Here is a 19,161-nt window from a genome sequence, read left to right as displayed (position 1 = left end):
TTTTGATGAGAGAACTGTTTATGTTTAACAAATACATGGACAACAGGAAGGCTTCTAATGACTGATTTCTTTAATATTTATATTTCATTCAAAGTTTATTTTTTTAATTAGCAAAAACCAGATTTTACTCCCTCCTACCTCAGCCCCACTCCCACCCCCACTTCTGAGTCAAAACAAAAGAAAAACAAACCCATTGTTACAAATACTTAGACACGACATATGCAGCAAGATGGCGGAGTAGAAAGACGCACAGACGCTTAGCTTCTACCCCACAGCCCATAAAATACCTGTAAAGAAGAACTCTCAACAAATTCTGAAGCAGCAGAAGCCACAGAACAAGGGAGTGGAGCAGATTTCTGTTCCAGAGAGACCTGAAAGACCGACGGGAAAGGTCTGTTGTGCACCAGACACGGAGCAGAGCCCAGCCCTGCCTTGGCCATGTGGCACCGAGAGGAGCATATCCGAGCAGGCTTCTGGGACAGAATCTCCAGCATCAGCGCAGATCCCTCAAACCACAGGCGCCAAAGGTCAGTGAGAGGGTCTTTTCAGCTGGCCGAGAGGGGAGCGGGGTGTCCCCATAACTCAACTCTCCTCAGGAGGCAGCAGCAGACAGGGGCTCCCAAAGCAGGCAGTAATACACATTCACTGTTGAAGGTCTCTTCAGAAAGTCCCTAAGGGAACTGAGCCCTGGGTGGCGGCCCTGCCCCCACTGGAGCTGCTGATCTTAATGTCACACTGAATAGCAGCCCTGCCCCCTCCAAAAGCCCTGAGACTTGGGGGCTGCTCATTTGAATCTCAGTCCCCAAGTGCTGGCTGGGTGGAACTGGAGGCGAGGTGGTTATGGAGAGGAAACTCAGAAGTCAAGTAACTGGCTGGGAAAATGCCCAAAAAAGGGAAAAAAAATAAGACCATAGAAGGTTACTTTCTTGGGGAACAGGTGTCTCCCCCCCCCCCATCCTTTCGGATGAGGAAGAACAAGGCATACTGTCAGAGGAAGTCAAGGAATCTGCCTGCGAAGGGAACTTAAACTGGGCTCAGGCAATGGAAGACCTTAAAAGACAAGTTAGCAGCTTATTAAAGGAGAACCAAAAAAATGCTGAGGAAAATAACAGCTTTAAAAAGAGGCTAACTCAATTGGAAAAAGAGGTCCAAAAAGCCAACAAGGAGGAGATATTAAAAAGCAGAATTAGCCAGATGGAGGAGAAGGTTCAAAAGCACACTGAACAAAATAATTTGTTGAAAGAGAGAATTGAGTTCAGGGAGATGAAAGACTGAGTTAAACCAAGAAGTTAGTAAACAAAACCAAAAATTTGAAAAAATAGAAGATAATGTGAAACAACTCATTGGAAAAACAACTGACCTGGAAAATAGATCCAGAAGAAATAATTTAAAAATTATTGGACTACCTGAAAGCCATAGTCAAAAAAAGAGCCTAGACGTTATCTTCCATGAAATTATCAAGGAAAACTGCCCTGGTGTTCTAGAATCAGGAGGCAAAATGGATGTTGAAAGAATTCACCGATCACCTCCTGAAAGAAACCCCAACAGAGAAACTCCTAGGAATATTGTGGCCAAATTTCAGAGTTCCCAAATCAAAGAGAAAATACTGCAAGCAGCCAGAAAGAAACAATTTGAGTACTGTGGAAATACAATCAGGATAACACAGGATCTGGCAGCTTCAACATTAAGGGATCGAAGGGCTTGGAATGGGATATTTCAGAAGTCAAAGGAACTGGGATTGAAACCAAGAATCACCTACCCAGCAAATATGAATATAATTCTTCAAGGGAAAAAATGGTCATTCAATGATATTGACGACTTTCAAGATTTCATGTTGAGGAAAAGACCAGATCTGTATTTAAAAATTTGGCTTCCTAAGACAAAAATCAAGAGAAGCATGAACAAGTAAACAGAAAAGAAAAATCATAAAAGACTCTCTAAAGCTGAACTGTTTGCATTACTACATGGAAAGAAAATATGTTTAACTCTTGAATCTTTTCTCAGTATTTGGGTAGTTGGAGAGATTGTACACACACACACACACACACACACACACAGAGTACAGGGTGTGTTATGTCAGAAGAGATGATATATACACACACACACAATAAAATAAAATAAAAATTAAGGGGTGAAGGAGGAAAATTCTGGGAAGAGAAAGGGAGCAATGGAACAGGGCAGGCTATAACTCATAAAAGAGATAAGAAAAATCTTATTCAATGAAGGAGATAAGGGAGAAGGGGAGGGGGGGGGGAATAAAGCTACTCTCCCCACACGTGGCTGAAGGAGAGAATAACATGCTTACTAAATTTGATATGAAAATTTATATACACCACAGGAAAGTAGGAGAGGAGGCGACAAGTGGAGTGAGGGGAATGTTAGAAGTGGGGGGCAAATGAGAGAAGGGAGTCACTAGAAATAAACACTTTTGAGAAGGGACAGGGTCAATTGTAGGGGGCAAAAATAAAGGGGGATAGGGTAGGACAGAGGCCATTATAATTAATATTACACAACATTATTTTAGAAGTCTTTTGCAAAACAACATATACTTAGTCTGTATTGAATTGCTTCCCTTCTCAGTGGGGTTGGGGAGGGAGAGAAGTTGGAATTCAAAGTATTAGAAATGAATGCTGAGAATTTTTATTGCATATAATTGGGAAATAAGAACTACAGGGAATGGGGTATGGAAATTTATCTTGCCCTGCAAGAAAAGAGAGAAGATGGGGATAGGAGAGGGGTGGGGTGTGATGGAGGGGAGGGTACATGGAGGGAAGGAATAATCAGAATACAAGGTATTAGGAAGCGGGGGGAGAGGAGTGATGGGGAGAAAAACTGGACATGTTACAAAGTGTGGTAAAAGCAATTAGTATTAAAACAATAGACTGAAATAATTACTGAGAATAAATCAATGACATCTTTAGTTTGGAGAAAAGAATTTCAGTCCAAATTTCCTAGAGGAAGGTTACCTCTGGTAAAGTTTGACACTGATGGAAAAGTCAAGGTTTTAATGGTAAATTTGATTTTATGATTGCCATTTAATCGGGAACTAGAACATGTCTAGAAAGACATGTAAGCCACTTAAGACTTGCCTCAAAAGATATTCCTTTGCCAAAGTGAAACTATAATCATATTTGAAACCCGGTTAATGGAACTTGCCATTTTTAGATGCTATGGGACTATTAAGTGAATGTTCTTCTGAGTCTAACTCCAGATATGGGTAGCAAGAAAGGCGATCTTAGCCTCCAATCCATGATGCCAGTAAGCTGATGAGATGCTGGTATGAACTGCATAAGGTGATCTCAAGGGAAGGGTGGGAGAGCGGCTGTTCAGCATAGGCTAAGGTGGGATTCTCCTGACTCATTTTCCCCTGGCAGACTTTAAACCTGACTGAATACACGTGGATAATCTAATCCTGCCTGGAATAGACATGAAGTTGGGGAGATATTGTATCCCCGCAATGTCCCTACTCTTGGTGGCAATTTCCTATAGTCAAAAGGTTTGTAAGCTTAATACCAGATCTATTCAATTATAGATTATTGGTAGGGGAACATCCGAGGTTGTCTTAAATTAAGCTATTAGGCATAGGACTTTAGACCAACAATATTAAGTTAGGGTCCTTTAATTCTTAGTAATACTATGGAGACAATTGGGCCAAGAGCTTGTGAAATTAGCAACATAAATATTATTTGTGTCTCAGTTGGTTAATGTTTAAAAAAAAAAAATCCTTTTGTGTTCCATATTGTAAATGCTTTAAAAAGAAGTATCACCTGGGGGAGGAGCCAAGGTGGCAGAGTGCAAAGATACACATATGCTAGCTCCAAACCCACAGCCCAAAAAATAACTGTAAAGAACTCCCAACAAATCCTGGAGCAGCAGAAGCCACACAACAATGAAGTGGAGATTTCTGTTCCAGAGAGACCTGAAAAACCGACATGAAAGGTCCATTGCACACCGGACCCGGAGCAGAGCGCAGCCCTGCCTTGGCCATGTGGCACCAAGAGGAGCAGATCCGAGCAGGCTTCAGGGATGGAATCTTCAGCAGCCTCGCAGGTCCCTCCACCCACAGGTGCCAAAGGTCAGCGAGAGGGTCTTTTCAGCTTGCCGAGAGGGAAGCGGGGTGTCTCCATAACTCAGGCCCCCTCGAGAGGCAGCAGCGGAGGTGGCAGCGGACAGGGGCTCTCAAAGCAGGCAGGAGCTTGGATCCATTGTTGAAGGTCTCCTTGTAAACCCCCTGAGGGAACTGAGCCCCTTGTGGTGGCCCTGCCCCCACCCCAGCACCTGAACTTAATTTCACACTGAATAGCAGCCCCACCCCTGCTGAAAGCCCTGAGGCTGGGAAGCAGCATTTGAATTCCAGCCCCTAAGCACTAGCTGGATGGATCTGGATGCGAGGTTGGTGTGGAGAGGAAACTCAGAAGTCAAGTAACTGGCTGGGGAAATGCTCAGAAAAGGGAAAAAAAATAAGACCATAGAAGGTTACTTTCTTGGTGAACAGATATCTCCTCCCATCCTTTTTGATGAGGAAGAACAATGCTTACCATCAGGGAAAGACATAGAAATCAAGGCTTCTGTATCCCAAACATCCAAAATAAATATTCAATGGGCTCAGGCCATGGAAGAGCTCAAAAAGGATTTTGAAAATCAAGTTAGAGAGGTGGAGGAAAAACTGGGAAGAGAAATGAGAGAGATGCAAGAAAAGCATGAAAAGCAGGTCAACACCTTACTAAAGGAGACCCAAAAAAAATGCTGAAGAAAATAATACCTGGAAAAATAGGCTAACTCAATTGGCAAAAGAGGTTCAAAAAGCCAATGAGGAGAAGAATGCTTTAAAAAGCAGAATTAGCCAAATGGAAAAGGAGGTTCAAAAGCTCATTGAAGAAAATAGGTCTTTCAAAATGAGAATGGAACAGATGGAGGCCAATGACTTTATGAGAAACCAAGAAATCACAAAACAAAACCAAAAGAATGAAAAAATGGAAGATAATGTGAAATATCTCATTGGAAAAACAACTGACCTGGAAAATAGATCCAGGAGAGACAACTTAAAAATTATAGGACTACTTGAAAGCCATGATCAAAAAAAGAGCCTAGATATCATCTTTCATGAAATTATGAAGGAAAACTTCCCTGATATTCTAGAACCAGAGGGCAAAATAAGTATTCAGGGAATCCACCGATCACCACCTGAAAGAGATCCAAAAAGAGAAACTCCTAGGAACATTGTGGCCACATTCCAGAGTTCCCTGGTCAAGGAGAAAATATTGCAAGCAGCTAGAAAGAAACAATTCAAGTATTGTGGAAATACAATCAGGATAACACAAGATCTAGCAGCTTCTACATTAAGGGATCGAAGGGCATGGAATATGATATTCCAGAAGTCAAAGGAACTAGGACTAAAACCAAGAATCACCTGCCCAACAAAACTGAGTATAATACTTCAGGGGGAACAATGGTCTTTCAATGAAATAGAGGACTTTCAAGCATTCTTGATGACAAGACCAGAGCTGAAAAGAAAATTTGACTTTCAAACACAAGATTGAAGAGAAGCATGAAAAGGTAAACAGCAAGGAGAAGTCATAAGGGACTTACTAAAGTTGAACTGTTTACATTCCTACATGGAAAGACAATATTTGTAACTCTTGAAATTTTTCAGTATCTGGGTACTGGGTGGGATTACACACACACACACACACGCATGCACGCACGCACGCACGCACAGAGTGAATTGAATAGGATGGGATCATATCTTTAAAAAATGAAATTAAGCAGTGAGAAAGAAATATATTGGGAGGAGAAAGGGAGAAATGGAATGGGGCAAATTATCTCTCATAAAAGAGGCAAGCAAAAGACTTTTTAGTGGAGGGAAAAAGAGGGGAGGCAAGAGAAAAACATAAAGTTTACTCTCATCACATTTGACTAAAGGAAGGAATAAAATGCACACTCATTTTGGTATGACAACCTATCTTACAATATAGAAATGTGGGGGAGAAGGGGATAAGCAGGGTGGGGGGGATGATGGAAGGGAGGGCAACGGGAGGAGGGAGCAATTTGAAGTCAACACTCTTGGGGAAGGATAGGATCAAAAGAGAGAACAGAAGCAATGGGGGGCAGGATAGGGTGGAGGGAAATATAGTTAGTCTTACACAACACAACTGTTATGGAAGTCATTTGCAAAACTACACAGATATGGCCTATATTGAATTGCTTGTCTTCCCAAAGGGAATGGGTGGGGAAGGAGGGATGAAGAGAAGTGGGAACTCAAAGTTTTAGGAACAACTGTCGAGTACTGTTCTTGCTACTAGGAAATAAGAACTACAGGTAATGGGGTATAGAAAGTTATCTGGCCCTACAGGACAAAAAAAGAAGATGGGGACAAGGGAAGGGAGGGATGATAGAGGAGAGGGCAGATTGGTGATAGGGGCAATTAGAATGCTTGGTGTTTTGGGGTGGGGGGAGGGGACAAATAGAAAATTTGGAACCCAAAATTTTGTGGAAATGAATCTTAAAAGTTAAATAAATAAATTTAAAAAAAAAATACCAAAGTGCCAGAGGTGGAAGAAGGAAGGCATATGCTTAATGATCTGGGAAAGGCAGCATGATGTGGGTCCCAGTGCAAAGAGCATACGTGTTGGCATCAGAGGACCTGTTTCACATGCCACTTTGGCCTCTTACTTAACTACATGACATGGCACAGGTCACAGTCTCTTTAGGCTTCATTTTCCTTCTCTGTAAGATGAGGTGGCACAGAGGAGAGAGTGTTGGACAAGGACTCAGGAAGATACGAATTCAGATTCTGCCTATGAAACTTAATAGATGTATGACCTCTGGGCAAGTCACAAGCTCTTGTTCTCCATATCTAAAATATGGAGATCATAATAGCACCTACCTCACAGGGTGGATGTGAGGATCCAGTGAAATAATTAAGTGATGTATTTTCCAAGCCCTAAAGCATCATGTAAATTAGTTATTAGTGTTGTCAATGTTATCATTATTTCTGATTTACTGATTTTCCATTCGTAACATGCCATAATTCTAGTGTAGTTTAAATATATAAAGGGATGGTCTGTGTTTTAGCAACCATTCTCCTTAAAAACAATTAAAATCAATTCTGTTGAATGAATGATCAAACAATCAAAAAATGATCAAATGATCAAAAACAGAAAAGGCTCAAGCTATCAGGAACACTCACTTAGGTGGAGGCCCTCATCACTCAGGGATGCCAGATAAATGAGGTGTACCTACATATAACCTAACAGGGACATTTGATTATGAAATGATGATACTGTCTGAAATAAAGATGCTTTACATGCTAAAAAAAAAAAAAGAAAGAAAAAAAAGTATCACCTAACCAAAAAAAAAAACCAAATACTTAGACAAAACAAATTTCTACTTGGGTCATGTTCAGAAATATACCTCATTGTGCACTCTGAGTCTTTTACTTTCCTTTCATGAAATTGGTAGTATGTTTCATCATGATTTGAGTTCCTAATTCTTTCAGAGTTATTTGTCCTTACCTTATTATTGTGTAAATTGTTTTCCTGGTTCTGTTCACTTCACTGTTAGGTCATACAAGTCTTCCCAAGTTTCTCTGAAAGCATCCCCTTCATCATTTCTTACAGCACAAAATTACTCCATCACATTTATATACTGTAACTTGTTTATCTATATGCCCTGGTTTTGGGGCATCCTCCCAGATTCTCATTAAAAAGCTATAAATATTTTCATATACCTTTATTGTTTTGCTTAGGACTAACCTGTCCCTTAACTTATTCTCCCTCTAAGTCCACCTCCCCCTTTTCTTTCCCATTTCCCTAATGAGTGAATGTATTTCTGTACGTGTGCATGTATTCGTATATTCCCCTCTTCTGGCCACGTCAGAGGAGAATGAGATTCAGGTGTCAGCTGCTTCCCCTACCCTCTCGTAGTTTCTACATAGCTCACAGGTCTTTTCTTCAGGAATGCTTGTAGATTCTCCATTTCATTTAAAGTTTTATTTTTCCCATGTAGGATTATGCTCAGTTTTGCTGGATAAGTTATATTCTTGGCTACAAGTCTGTCACTTGCCTTCTGGAGTAACATATTCCAAGCTCTTCATTCCTTCAGAGAGGTGATTGCTAAATCATGTATTCTGACTAGCTCCTTGGTAACTGAATTCATTTTTTCTGGCTACTTGTGGTTTTTTTTTTTGACCCAGAAACTTTAGATTTTGGCTATAATGTTCCTTTGAATTCTCATTAAGATTTCACAAATCATACCTAGGTTTTTTTCTGATCATAGTGTTCAGATAGTCCAGTGATAATTAATTTTTTTCCTTTGATGTTTTCCAGGTCAGTTGTTTTTGTCATAAGATGCATTCTATTTCTTTTTAGTCTTTTAACTTCGTTTTAATATTTCTTGTCCCTTTATGAAATCCTTGGCTTCTATTTGTTCCATTTTTATTTTCAGCGGCAGCTGGGTGGCACAGTGGATAGAGTGCCAGGCCTGGAGTCAGGAAGACTCATTTTCATGAGTTCAGTTCTGACTTTAGACACTTAGTAACTGTGTGACCCTGGGCAAGTCACTTAATTCTGCCTTGGCTCCTCATCTGTAAAATGAGCTGGAGAAGGAAATGGTGAGCCACTCTAGTATCTCAATGAAGAAAACCCCAAACGGGGTTACCAGGAGTTGGGCACAAATGAAATGACTGAACAACAACAATTTTCATGGCATTTGTTACTTGGGCACGATTTTGTGCTTCTTGTTTGAAATTCTTTCTTCTATGACTCTCATTTATTTTCCGTTTTTTCCTTTTTTTAATATTCTTGCTTCATCTCTTCCAGGAATCTAATTTAATTTGTGTCCAAGCTGTTTTTCTTTGAGGCTTTCATTCTCTTCTTCTGGATTTGTATCTTAAGCATCCCTGTCATTACAGTAGTTTTTTATGATGGGACTCTTATTTTTGTTTGCTTAATCTTCCAGCCTGCTTCCTGACTTTGGATCTGGGCAGGTCCTGCTATTGCTTTCTTGAGGTATTAAGTTTTGTGTTATTCCAGGTTCTGAGGGATAGCTCCTGGCAGAGACCTGTAAGCGTTCAGTGCTCACTAAGTGTTCTGATCCAGGGCAAAATCTGATTGCTGCCCCCTTGGTCTGAGCTCTGCAAATTCCTCACTTGGATTTGGGTCTAAGTAACAGCAGACTGCCACTAGGCTCAGCCCTTATTAGCCATCTGGGAAGCTCTGCTATTTCAGAGTGACAGCAATGCAAGCTTCTTTTTGGCCTGGGATTCCTGCCCTGATTATTCTTCTGCAAGTTTCTAGACTGGGTGAGAAGCTCGAACTGAGACTCCACTCTCTTTCTGGGGGTCTGAGCTACACAGCTGCTGCTTGCTTCTGAACTTGTTCCTTCTCAATATACTATTTAGTGCTTTTCTACTGTTCCTTATCTAAATGCTACCTCCTTGGATCTATGACCTAGAACTAGGTAGTAGGCAACAAAACTGTCAGTTGATACCTGTCCTCATTACTGTTCTGCAATAGATCTGGGTTACCTAGGTATGAGTCTGAGACTTCCTCTTGCCCCATTACACAGCCTTTCCTTTGATACTTTGCTTCTGGCCAGATTCCATACCCATCTAAGTGTCCCTAGATCTTCCTGCTTCCCTGTACCAACTTTGACTGGAAAAAATAACTCACTGTGACTTTTTCTTGGATTCCCCTATCAGGATTCAGTCTGGTGTATTTTCTAGGTCTTTTTGGAGCAAATGAGGCAGGCACAGGAGGTTGAGGGGAAAGAAGTAGGTTGTATTGCTTCCTGCTACTTGGACATCTTGGCTTCCAGCTTCTCATTCTTTATGCTTCACAAACCTGCTCTAGGTTCCTTAAATTTCTGTTGCTTGTCAGAGGCATTGGTCTGCTTAAAATGGTAACACATCAAGAAATAAACATGTAAAGAAGTAGAATGTCTCAATCCAGTCACACTTTCACGTGTCCAACATTCATTATGAGATTATTCATTAGAACAGCTTACTAGGAGTGATGTCTCAGAACATGAAATTGATGAGATAGAATTTGATATGCCAAAAAAAATTATACGTACTGAATTATTTTCCCTCAGTTCCTTTGTTTTTTGCATCTAAGTGATGGGACATTGAATACAGAAAATATAGTAACTTTGTTTTACTGTAATTTTGATTTCTACTCCAATTATCAAGTTTTTGGCTGCTTAGAAACTGGCAAAGAAAATTAAGATGTATTGATTAAAATTTAGCAATTTTTAGCTCATTTCATAACAAGTTTGAGGAATAATTAAATTACTAATTTAATTTACGTTTTTAGTCATCCAGTAAATTTGGAATTATTGTCTTGATTAAAATGATCCTTTTTAAATTTAATATGCCAAACAATAATTTTGTGAGCAGAAAAAGATAATATATTTTTTGTGTTTTTATATTAACACTATAGGTCTGTAGAGATCACTAAAAGTAATAAACATTTCATATATTTTCATTTTCTCCTAAATTCAAGAAAAAATAGAAAAACAATTAAAGGTTTTCCTCCTATAACTACAGAATTTCCTGGAGGTTTTACTTCTAATGGTGAAATTCTCTACCTCACGAGGCAGATCAGCAGATCAGTGTTAGAGTTCCAGTTTTTTAAAAGTTTTTTCTTGTATTTTTTTAGAAAAAATAACAAAACAAAACCTTTCTCTTTGGCTTCTTAGTATCTTATAATCCTTGATAGATTTTTTTTTAAGACTACCTTCCAAAATTTTAAAGAGATTAGAATGGCAATAAGGTAAGAAATCTATTAATATCTCTTATTTCAGGGAAATCAAAGAAAAAATTTAGAATCCACAGTGTCTCAGATTGAGAAAGAGAAAATGTTACTGCAACACAGAGTTAATGAGTACCAAAGGAAAATAGAACAGGAGAATGAGAAGAGACGGAATGTTGAGAATGAGGGTAAGTGACAGTTTTGGAATTCACTGCGGTTGAAGATCTGTGCCCTGGCACTATGTTTTAGAAGATGTTGTGGTAATAAGGTTGTGACTCTCTGAAGTAATTCAAAAGATGCCCACTATAAATTAAATTTATATAGAAGTCTTCTCTTTTAGCAAGGTGTGTTTTAGCACAATACAAGCACTTAACAAATGCTTGTTGATAGTTTTAACAAAGTTGTGATATATTTTGGTTCTGATTTTAAAAATTGAGACAACTAGAAGAGTTAAGGAAGATTTGTGAGTATTAATGGTTAAAAATTTAAAAGTGATAAAATATATACTGCAGCTATATAATTAGGAATCAGTTTTTAGTTTTACATTGTGAAATCAAGATCCTTTGGCTTGAAGACTTGATAGAGGAAGACTAATGTGAATGAATTTTTCACCTCTGACTGTCTTTTTAAAAGAATTTAGCATTTTTCTGAGAGAAATTTTGAAATATTATGTTCATTTTTTCTAGTTTCTACATTAAAAGATCAGTTAGATGACCTGAAGAAAATTAGTCAGAATTCTCAGCTCACAAATGAGAAAATGGCACAGTTACAGAAGCAAGTAAGACTTCTTTTTACAATCAACTTTTCTTTTGGTGTTGTGGTTTTAATTTTTAATTAATAATAAATTTTAATTAAACCATAGTTTTGTGGTCCTGATTGTACTTTAGCCAAAGACCCATTTGTCTCTCTCCTAACAGCTAAAAGAAGCCAATGACTTACTGAGGACAGAATCAGACACAGCAGCAAGATTAAGAAAGAGCCACACAGAACTGAGCAAGTCAGTAAGTCAATTAGAGTCCCTAAACAGAGAACTACAAGAGCGAAACAGAATTTTAGAGACAACCAAATCCCAAGTGGACAAGGATTATTACCAGCTTCAGGCTGCGTTAGAAGCTGAACGAAGAGACCGGAGTCACGGATCTGAGCTGATTGGAGATCTGCAAGGTAAAGTGTCCAATAAGAGGACAGAGCCAAATACTTTGGTGAAACCAGAAGCAGGTGCAGTTTAATTTCTTTCAAAGTAATTAATTCCTTACTTGACTTATACTTTGTAAATACACAGAGAGTCTCTGAACTTTATCAGCTTGGAGGATTGTTGATATTGTAACCCTCCCTCCACCAATGAAGATAGTTCTTACAGGATGTACCCCTGGCATCACAGCTAATGAATGTCAAGGCAGCATTTAAGTCCAGGTTTTTCTGACTCCAGGCCCAGCACCCAAATATACTCAAGCCATAATGCCATTACCACTTCTTAAAATATTTTTATTTTTTTAAATTTGCTTTACCCTTACTAGGGTAAGTAAAACCCAGAAGGTAGACAAATGGAAAAATCCATGGCTTTACAGATGATGAAACTACAGAACAGAAATTATATGACTTCCTTAGACTCACATAAGATTTATACTGAATGAGATTAGAATCAGGAGTGTTACCCACCTAAGAAATAAGGGCTGAGAATGGCTTTATGCCCTATATCAGCAGGAATGAGAACATGAATGTTGAAATATAACCTTTGTACACAGAGACTAATATTTGGGAGGGGTTGTGATAAAGGTATTAATGAAATTCTGGGTGAGTTTTACAAGGACGAAGGAGTATAAGACCTAGAAGTACTAGTTTAGGAGTAGAAACGAAATGTCATCTGCCCCAGATATATCTGACATTGTTTGCCCAGCTCATTCCAACTGCTTCTCTGTTCTTTTAAGGCATCTGCAACATGGCAGAATAGGTAAATATTGGCAGTAGCAAAACAACACCCAGGAAGAAAGGGATGTTTGAGCTTTAATCATGGTATGGAAGCATACGTAAGGTTTCAAAGTTAGGTTTGGTATTAAATTCTGGTTCCATGGAGAAAATCACAGGAGTAAATTGTAAGTTCTTGAGAGCAGAAATATGCCTTCCTTAACATTTTACTTACCAAAATGCCATGCCTTCTCCTAGTTATTTAATGAATACTAATTAAATTTAATTTCTGTGGCTATGGAAGCAGAAAAAGTAGGGCATCCCATTGGTTCTGAAGTTATTGCAGCAAACTGGATCATTTTCAGGGCTACACTTATCCCAAAGTGCAGCAAAAGAAAATCAACTCTATTATACCATCACGACATGATGCTTGACAGTTATCTCAGTAATCATCTACTAGGAACGTTTTGTGTTATCTTGGAACCAAGGAGAAGTATTAACTTTATGCATCAAAAGGCCAAGAGGATTTTTTACCACCTCATTTCACCTCTGATTAGAGGCTGGTTTTTAGATAACAGAGAAGAATATTGAGTAGTTATTTACATGGTTTTATAATGAATCAGTTCCCTAAAGATTGACATAATTTTACTCTGTTATGTTTAATATGTACAAAGCTTAGACACGGCCCCTGTCCTGAAGGAGGGTATAGTTTAGTTTGTAGTAAATAGTGTGGTAAAAAAAGAACTGCTTTTGGAGTCAGAAAAACCTGAGTTCAAGGCCCAGTTCTAACATTTACTAAAAATGAGGAGCTTAACCTTTCTGAGTCTCATTTTCCCCTCCCCGCCTCCCCTAAAATGAAGAAATATCTACTGCATAGTTTTAAGGAAATTATTTATAGGCTGTAAAATATTATATGTCAATGTAAACATATGTTACTAGCTAAAATATAGCAGGAAGCATTTCAAAATTAAAAATAATAAGTTGGATAGGCTTTAAATTAGACAAAGACCCAAATTAACCTTTTGGTCAGGTACAGAAAATAAAACAAAGAAGTCATTCATGACATTAATTCTTATTTTCCCAGAAGTTTCCTAGAAGGGTTCATAATGCTTACTTTAAAGAATGTCGATGAGATAGATGACCTTAGGATTCTTTCATCGTTTTAGTTCCAGTTTAAAACTTTTAAAATAGCAGTCTTTTCAAAAAGAACTTGATTTTGTGATTGATCATTATTTCCTTTAATAAATGTTTACTGGTTAATTATAAATCCCTCTTAAGTATATCTACTCTTTTCAGCCAGTACACATGGTCTCCTAATCCTGGCCTTTATCTTTCTCTGTGTAGTCTAATCTTTAGTTTCTGATCGTGATTTGTTGTTTTCATAATATCACAAAATAGGAACTTTTGTTTTTAGAATCAAGAGTTAGCATAGGCTGAAAGCAGAAAATAATATAACCAATTTTTATGTGTGTATGGAATAGCTCAAAGCAAGGTCATTGCATAAAAAGAGATTCTTTAAAAAAGGGGTCATTTGTCATTTATACCACAAAAATCTAAAATTGAGGAAGAAATGGAAAAGACAATATAAGTAGAAGATATAAAGAGGAGGCAAGAGGGAAGAAGTGTGACATTAACATGGTTCTTCATCTTCTCTCAGTGTTGACTGTCCCCATACCTACAATGGACTTTCTACACACCTGTGTTTTTCTCCTTTCCCAAATTATTTTGTATCCCTATTAGATAGATAGATAGATATCTTTCTACATATGTCTATATAGATTTATAGATATCCTTATTTATGTATATGTTGTCTTCTCCTACTAGACTGTAAAATCCTAGAGGTCAAGAGCTGTTACTTTTCTCTGTGTCCTCAGGGTCTAATACAATGCTTAGCACATTGTAGATGCTTACTAAATTGCTTGTTGGTTGATTACTATATAAAAAGCTCTTCATGTCCATTAAAGCCCTATATGGATGTGACTTACTGTTTTTATGTGATTTGTATCTATAATCTGTAGCAGGTTCAAAATTCAGAAAAGCTATGAGAGAAATTTGCCTGTAGAAATAGACAAGCTAATATTAGGTGATACAATGTTCTAGTAGTTTTGGTTGGTTTGTTTTTGTTTGTTTTGCATTTATATCACCTAACCTGCATGAATGTATTTAATAATTTTCACCAGATAGGGATATTTTCTGCTTCAAATTACTCTGGGTGAGGAACAAACAAAGCAAAATTTATACTATCCAGAGTATTTATGATTTTTTCCTCTTTTCTTGTTAGCTCGAATTACATCCTTACAAGAGGAAGTGAAACACCTTAAACATAATCTTGAAAGAGTGGAAGAGGAAAGAAAAGAGGCTCAAGATATGCTTAATCATTCAGAAAAAGTATGGAAGGAAGTATCTCACTTTGGGTTTTGGAGATAATATTAATAGATTAACATATTTTTAATATTTCTATTTTAAGCAATAGTAATTTCCTAAAATGTAAATGTTTAAATCTGTGAAAGGGAAGAATTAAATACTGTGTTATTCTGTATTTTAAATAAATTTAAAATGTTTTTGTATCATGCAGAGATTTTATTAGTCAAGTTTTTTAAATGTAAGGAGGAAAAAGTGCTTCAAGTAAGGAATTATGTCATATGTCAAAGGGGGGTGTGTGAGAGGCAGAGAGAAGCAGAAGTAAAAATGCCTAATAATTGAAAATATTTAGGATTTCCTTATTTTGCTAATTTCACGTTTTTTGGTTGTTTCCTGGTTTTCCAGCCAAAAAGAGCAACCAGCTGCTGCATGTCCATCTCAGTGCAATGTGACATCCCTATGACATCCCTATCCCTTGCCCATTTCCCACCAGAATTGCAGGTTCGCTAGAACCTGAAGTAACCAGATGACTATACCTAGTAATGAAAGAGAGAAGGAATAAAGAATGTAGTTGGTTACAGTTAAAGGAGCCAGAAATTAGGGTTACGTTAGATTGAGACAGTATTTCACAATGGCTGTAAATTGTTTTCCTGTCGAAAGAAGAATGGCAAGTTTTTCATTGATGTTATTTGCTTCTCTTCTGTCAAAACATACTCAACCATGATCTATAAGAAAAGAAGCAAAAAATTAGAAATAAAAAATTATGATATTCATTTTTTTCCAGCTGTGAATCTGCTTGATGTTCTTTAAGCTCCTAAGAGCATTTCTATATGCATAAGTGACTATTTCAGAGGATAAAAAAAAAGTTTATTCAAAGGAAAAAAAATTCCTTGATTTTTGTTATTGATATGGTTAACTGGGAGCTGTTTTAGGGAAGGAAAAATATCTAATTAAATATGCTATCATTATTTCATACCACTAATAATGAGGATAGCTGATATTTGAGTTCTGTGGCAATTTTTATTTTATAACTACATATGACTTACTCCTATATTGCAGGAAAAGAATAATTTGGAAATAGATTTAAATTACAAGCTAAAATCGTTACAACAAAGATTAGAACAGGAAGTAAATGAGCATAAAGTGACTAAAGCCCGTTTAACTGACAAGCATCAGTCTATTGAAGAGGCAAAATCAGTAGCAATGTGTGGTAAGTGTTAATTTTTATATTTCCCTATAAAATTAGCAGAAAGCTGATAGCTTTAAATAATTTTTGTAATCTTTATATTTTGAGCAACCATAGTTCCAATCAGACATCAGTATTTTAATTCTTAAAAGAAAGTCCAATACTTTAAAAATTATTTATGTTTATTAATATCTTGTTTTTTTCAAGCACTCTTTTCCTGATTATATTCTTTACCTATTTCCTACCCAGCCATCTCTTCTAACAAAGAATAAAAAAGAAAGAAAAAAATCAATTCAGCTAAATTAACCAGAACATTAATTGATTCTGACAGATTATGTAAAACTCCAAATCTAGTCCCCAGCCTCTTCAAAGAAAGGAGGGCTGTACTTTTTTCTTATCTATCCTCTGGAGCCAAAATTGTTTGTCCTTGGGGTGGAGAAGGAGAGGTCTTTTCATTTATACTGTTGTCATCATTTTGTGTATTGTTTTCCTGGTATTTTATTCTTGGCTCTGCATCAGTTCATACAAATCTTTCATGTGCTTTTCTGAATTCCTTTTTTTTTTAATCTTTTCTTAAAGTGTAGTCATATTTTGTCATAGTTATACACCACAGTTTCTTTGGCCATTACCTAACAAATATAAACACAACACACACACACAGTGTATATGGAATATATTTTTGTTTATTTCATTAAATATTTCTCATTTGCATGTAAAAATATTTAATATTCATTTTTAAAAATTTTGAGTTCTAAATTCCCTCCATCCTTCTCCATTTCCCTTTTTGAGAAGGCAAGCAATTTTGGTATCGATTATCCATGTAAAGTCATGCAAAACATATTTCCATATTAGCCATGTTGCAAAAGAAAACACAGTATGTGTGTATATGGGTGTAGATACATAATATTCATGTTTTTGCTAATTTGGGGAGAAAATTCTTAAGAAAACAAGGCATAGAGGAGAAAGTAAAAGGTAAAATAGACCACATAATGGTTGTGTGAAATTGCAAAGCTTTTACAAGAGCAAGATTAATGCAGCTGGGATAAAATCAGAAATAAGTGATTGAAGAAAAAAACTGATGCATCATATATCTCTGATATGGATCTGATATCCAGGATAAAAAGGAACTAACACAGATATAGAAGACCAAGATCTATTCCTCATTGGGTAAGCTGTTAAAGCATATGAAGAAACAGTTCTTAAGAATTACAAACTATTAACAACTACATAAATGTTTGCACCAAAATCACTAGTAATAAGAGAAGTGCAAAGTAAAACAACTTTGAGATTTCTCCTCCCCCTGGTACAGTCCTTCATTATTTCTTATCTGTGCCATTGCAGTAGCTTTCTGGTTGGTCTCCACACCTTGCATCTCTTTCCACTGTAGCCCATCTTTCATCTGATTGCTAAATCGAGCTTTCTAAAGTACAAGTCTGACCTTGTCACTCCTCTACTTAGTAAACTCCAGCAACTCTTGGTCTCCAGGATCAAATATAAAAATAATCATATGGGCATTTTAAAGCCATTCACAACCTACTTCCTACTTTTATAGTCGTCTTAATTTACTCCCCAAAATCAACTCTGAAATCCAACAATACTGGCCAACTTGCTGTTTCTTGCACATAACATCTCACCTTCTGAATTCATACCTTTTCACTGACGTGGATCCCCATGCCTGAAATGTTTATCCTTCTGACCTGTCTCTCTTGGCTTCCCAGACCTCCTACAAGACTAATCTCATATACTACCATTTACAAGAGACTTTTCCCTGTCGTCTCTTACTGCTAGTGCTTTCCTTCCTTTTGAGATTTCTACCCATTTACACTGCATAGATCATGTGTGTGTGTGTGTGTGTGTGTGTACACATATACATACATATATGCACATGTGACTTGGAGGATATATTCAAGAATGAATGTACTATAAAAACAAAAGGCATTAGTTTTTAAAAAGAAAATCCAAGAGAGGATTCAATTCCATGTAAGTGCAGTGCCTAGAAATAACAACAAGAAGCATCAATAAAGTTGACTTTTAAAATGTTATGAAGTGCTTAAAATTTAGAAAACAAAATCTGCCATGAGAAAAGACATTCATTTTCACTGTGTGTTAAGTATTTGTTGGTCTTCTGTTATGTACAAGGCGATGTGGAAAATACAGAGATGATTAGTCCTTGCTCAGCCTTCATTTTCAGCTGCTTCTTCATTTCTAATTTTCATCTTCTTTTCCTCCTCTTCTCTTGGCTTGGAATGAAGACTATGGTCAATATATGTTCCAGATTTGCTCTTTGCCTTCTCATGAACAAAAGATTCTGGATAAATGTCAGATAACCTTTGGGCCAGTCTGTACATGGAAGGGTCTACTACATTATTCAGTTTTTTTTATACTTCCTGTAATGATTTGCTTATAAAAACACTCAAGTATACAAAAACTTGTTAATGGTACTTCATATTGTCATAGATATTAGAAACACTTGGCATGCATTTTGCTGATAGAACCATTTTGAATAAAGAGTAACAAAATTGTCTCATTAGAAGCTAGTTGTTAAGAACTAATTTAATTCCATCATTTTATAGAAATGGAAAAGAAACTGAAGGAAGAGAGAGCAGCACGAGAGAAAGCTGAAAATAGAATTGTTCATGTTGAAAAGCAGTGTTCCATGTTGGATGTTGACTTGAAACAGTCTCAGCAAAAACTGGAGCATTTGACAGAACACAAAGAAAGGATGGAAGATGAAGTAAGAAAAAAAGGATACTATTGTCTTTGTTCTTAGTGTGAAAGAGAAACAGCTGTGTGTTAAAGAAAGTTTGTGAATGAGGTAAAATAGTATAGATAATTTGTGTTAAGGACATAACTTGATATTAAGCTGTGCCTGTTATAAATGAATGTTTCAAGGACTGTGCTAAGTTCTGGGTTGCAAACATAAAAGATAGACCTTGCTATCAAGACGCTAACTTTCTG

At 37.0% G+C, this 19,161-nt stretch overlaps 1 protein-coding gene across 2 annotated transcripts in view; it reads left to right on the top strand.

Annotated features, from left to right (window-relative positions):
• The window catches only part of ROCK1 (Rho associated coiled-coil containing protein kinase 1), a 149,304-nt gene that overhangs the window by 95,522 nt on the left and 34,621 nt on the right, over positions 1 to 19,161 (top strand). For both annotated transcript variants that reach the window (XM_072604357.1, XM_072604356.1), the window contains exons 14-19: positions 10,804 to 10,939; positions 11,438 to 11,529; positions 11,669 to 11,915; positions 14,938 to 15,044; positions 16,077 to 16,227; positions 18,777 to 18,937. In XM_072604357.1, the coding sequence (XP_072460458.1) occupies positions 10,804 to 10,939; positions 11,438 to 11,529; positions 11,669 to 11,915; positions 14,938 to 15,044; positions 16,077 to 16,227; positions 18,777 to 18,937 (894 nt within the window). The remainder of the gene's footprint in view (positions 1 to 10,803; positions 10,940 to 11,437; positions 11,530 to 11,668; positions 11,916 to 14,937; positions 15,045 to 16,076; positions 16,228 to 18,776; positions 18,938 to 19,161) is intronic.

This window comes from Notamacropus eugenii, chromosome 4, assembly GCF_028372415.1.
Source record: "Notamacropus eugenii isolate mMacEug1 chromosome 4, mMacEug1.pri_v2, whole genome shotgun sequence".
NCBI classification, from domain to species: domain Eukaryota; kingdom Metazoa; phylum Chordata; class Mammalia; order Diprotodontia; family Macropodidae; genus Notamacropus; species Notamacropus eugenii.
The sequence above is the reverse complement of the archived record's forward strand: the minus strand, read 5'-3'. Positions and strand labels throughout refer to the sequence as shown.